Source organism: Carlito syrichta, unplaced genomic scaffold (genome assembly GCF_000164805.1).
Source record: "Carlito syrichta isolate Samal-C Ts95f unplaced genomic scaffold, Tarsius_syrichta-2.0.1 Scaffold155199, whole genome shotgun sequence".
NCBI classification, from domain to species: domain Eukaryota; kingdom Metazoa; phylum Chordata; class Mammalia; order Primates; family Tarsiidae; genus Carlito; species Carlito syrichta.
Genome location: NW_007099295.1, coordinates 54,991 through 58,158, shown reverse-complemented (window position 1 = coordinate 58,158; position 3,168 = coordinate 54,991). Strand labels below are relative to the sequence as shown.

Here is a 3,168-nt window from a genome sequence, read left to right as displayed (position 1 = left end):
TGCCCAGACTGGTCTCGAACTCCTGGGCTCGAGCGATCCTCCTGCCTCAGCCTCCACGAGGGTTGGGGCTTACACGCATGGGCCACCGCGCCCAGCCAGCACAAGGGTTTTTAAGGAAACCTCAGAAGGTGACTGGAAAGGAAACGCCACTGTCCCGCGACAGGATGAAACAGCGACTGGTCGGCATGCACGCGTGTCCGGGCATGGAGGCCCTGGTGGGGGCTCACACCAGCCCCTCTTCGCCTGGCCGGCTCTGCTTCCTCTCACCCGCACCCTCCTCGGCCTCCCCGGCCTCGCCCGGCTCCCGCGGCCTCTTCCGGAGGCAGGCCCTGAACCGGCGCCTGGACAGCAGGGGCTCCATGCCCAGGACCCAGTGGATCTGCTGGAAAGCTAGCAGGCGCAGGGCATGCTGTGGACACATGTGGCCGTCAGGGCCCTGCCGGCCCACTCGCCATGGGCCAGACACCGGGGTAAGGGGAGGCTGGCACCCACGGTGCCAGGGGACAGGCCACGCCTGTCCTGCATGCTCCAAGATACTCCGGTGGCTGCCAAGCTTAGGCCATGTGCTGGGGTAAGTTCTGCTTGTGCCGTTGAAGGTGAGTCATAAACGTCAGACCCACTGCAGTCTGACTGTGGTGCTGCTGGGAGGCGTTTCCTTTTTGCTTGTTTTGGGTTGGGGTCTCATTATGTTGCCCAGGCTGGAGTGCAGTGGCACCATCACAGCTCACTGCAGCCTTGACCTCTTGGGCTCAGGTGATCCGCCCGCCTCAGCCTCCCAAAGTGCTGGAATTATAGGCACGCACCACTATGCCCAGCTAATTTCTCTATTTTTGGTTGAGATGAGGTCTCACTATGTTGCCCAGGCTGGTCTTGCCCTCCCGGCCTCAAGCGATCCTCCCTCCTTGGCCTCCCCAAGAGCTGGGGTTACAGGTGTGAGCCACCACGGTGGGCCTGGGAAACTTTTCTTATAAACAAGTTTGCAAACGACGAAACCACGGGTGGGCCGGGCTGGCTGGGATCTTGTGGACCACGGTGGGGTGAGGGACATCAGGATGGCCCCTGTCAGCGGGGCCTGAGGCCTGTGCACATTCCGGTGGCAGCCTCGGCTCTGTCCCGGGAGCACCCTTGCCCCCATAGCCCTCCCGATACCGGACGTCTCGCTAGGAGGGAGGGAAGGGGAGCCCCAGCTGTTTCGAGGGACACCACAGCTGCTCGTCGGAGCTGGGACCCTGGTGCTGCCACCCAGGCCTCCTACCTGGGCGCTGGCTGTCACGTCCTCCCGCTCCTGGGGGGTCAGGGGCTCCAGGGCGTCCGTCCGCTCCCGCTCACAGGGGTCCTGCAGCCCAGGCCCATCTTTACGGAGGTCGGCAGGGAATGCGAGAACACACTCATTACTGTCAGGACACGGCTGTTCAACTGCACCGTGCACGGGGCCAAGTCCGCACCCCCCTACTCGGGCCGGCCCGTCTTCAGCTGGCACACGGCCTCTCCTGGTGGCCTCTTCCCATGGCCCCACAAGGCACACCAGGCTCCCGGGTCTCCTTTTGTGGCGATCATTTTTGTAGAAGCAGGGTCTCGCTGCGTTGCCCAGGATGGTCTCCAACTCCTGGCCTCAAGCGATCCTCCCGCCTCAGCCTCCCGAGTAGCTGGGACTCCAGACACCACTGCTCCTGACTAATTTATTATTTTTTGTAGAGGCAAGGTCTCACTCTGTTGTCCAAGCTGGTCTCAAACGCCTGGCCTCAAGCGATCCTCCCACCTCGGCCTCCCAAAGAGCTGGGATGACAGGCATGAGCCACTGCACCCGGTCCCCCTAGCTTTGGTCTGCCCACGTGTGTTCTTGGTGACATGGCTCAGACCGCAGCTCCGTTTCCACCTAATGTCATCCTGTGTCGCTAAGAACTACTTGAGAACCCGCTTTCCATCTCTGCCCCCCATCTGAGTGTGCCCTGGCACTTTCTTCTCTTGCCAGGAGCCCGTGTTCCATGTCTCTGCTCACCGGACTGTCCAGGTTTGGTTTGCTGCCTCCGAATGTCCCCAGGAGGGCAGTGGCCCCGGGGGCTCTGGGGTGGCGATGGTGGGCGTGGCCACTGGAGACGGAGCTGCCTGGCCAGAAGGCTGCCCCTTGCTGCTATGACCTGTCTCCCTGCCCTCCGGGAGGTGCCACCATGAGAAGGGCCCATCCCACCCGCCCCCCCGCTTGGGATGGCCCTCTGCCCCTGCCCTCGCCTCCGCGTTTAAGGCTCTCTGCAGCGACTGACCTGCCAGGAGCGTCCCTGCGGCCACACACTCCAGCACCCGTCTCACAGCATCCCCAGGGCCCAGGGGCTCCGTCACGCTGCTCAGAGCCTTCTCCACCAGCAGCTCCATGGCCTGGGGGACGTCAGAGTGGACGCCGGGCTCTGGGGGCAGGGCCTGGGACGCGAGGTCCCTCCCGGCTCCCCTCCGACCCCCACCCGCCCTTTGAGTCTTCACGGAGGGTGACCGTGCAGTCTCGGCCACCCCCAGCACGGCCACAGGCAGATTTCTTCACCTCTGAGCCTCAGTTTTCCATCTGGTCCACAGTCACATCGTACGCTAATCTTATGATTATTGTCTGCTGTGGCCCACTTGGCTGGAGACACCCCTCGGCTGAGCCCTGTCCCCCAAGGATCGCCACACCCGCCAGATCCCCTCGGCCAGCTCCCCGGGGGCAAGTGGGCCAGGGGTGGCAGAGCCCTCGAGGCACGGGTGGGCTTCTGTCTGCACAGGAGGAAGGTGGGCTGGGGGCGTGTCAGCGTTGGGGGCCCATGGCCCTGTGACCTCCCGCAAGGAGCAGCCTCCCCTGGACACGGGAAGAACCCTGAGGTTCCAGGTTCTGGAAAATGCCAAGGATGGGTGAGGCGGGGGTGAGTGAGTGCCCGCATGTCCGGGAAACAGGAGAGGGACGCAGCGGTGTGGCCCGCAAACATCTCTGTGGTGTTGAGAGGACATTGGCCGTGGCTGCCTTCCCAGGCCTCGTGGAGACACAGAGACTCCAGCCTCCGTGCTGCGTCCTGCGTGCCGAGACCCAGGTGTGTGTGAGTGGGGAGACGGCCCAGCAGGGAGCACCCAGACGGGACCCAAACCCCCCAAACAAGGGGGTACGCTGGCAGGGCGTGGAGGAGGCCGGGCAGGGTTGATGGTGTG

At 63.9% G+C, this 3,168-nt stretch overlaps 1 protein-coding gene across 1 annotated transcript in view; it reads right to left on the bottom strand.

Moving 5' to 3' along the window:
• Nucleotides 1-223: 223 nt before the first annotated feature.
• The window catches only part of ZFR2 (zinc finger RNA binding protein 2), a 26,804-nt gene continuing 23,859 nt past the window's right edge, over nucleotides 224-3,168 (bottom strand). The window contains exons 14-16 of the mRNA XM_021709056.1: nucleotides 2,262-2,373; nucleotides 1,256-1,353; nucleotides 224-409 (exon numbers count right to left, since the gene is read on the bottom strand). Of these exons, the coding sequence (XP_021564731.1) occupies nucleotides 224-409; nucleotides 1,256-1,353; nucleotides 2,262-2,373 (396 nt within the window). The remainder of the gene's footprint in view (nucleotides 410-1,255; nucleotides 1,354-2,261; nucleotides 2,374-3,168) is intronic.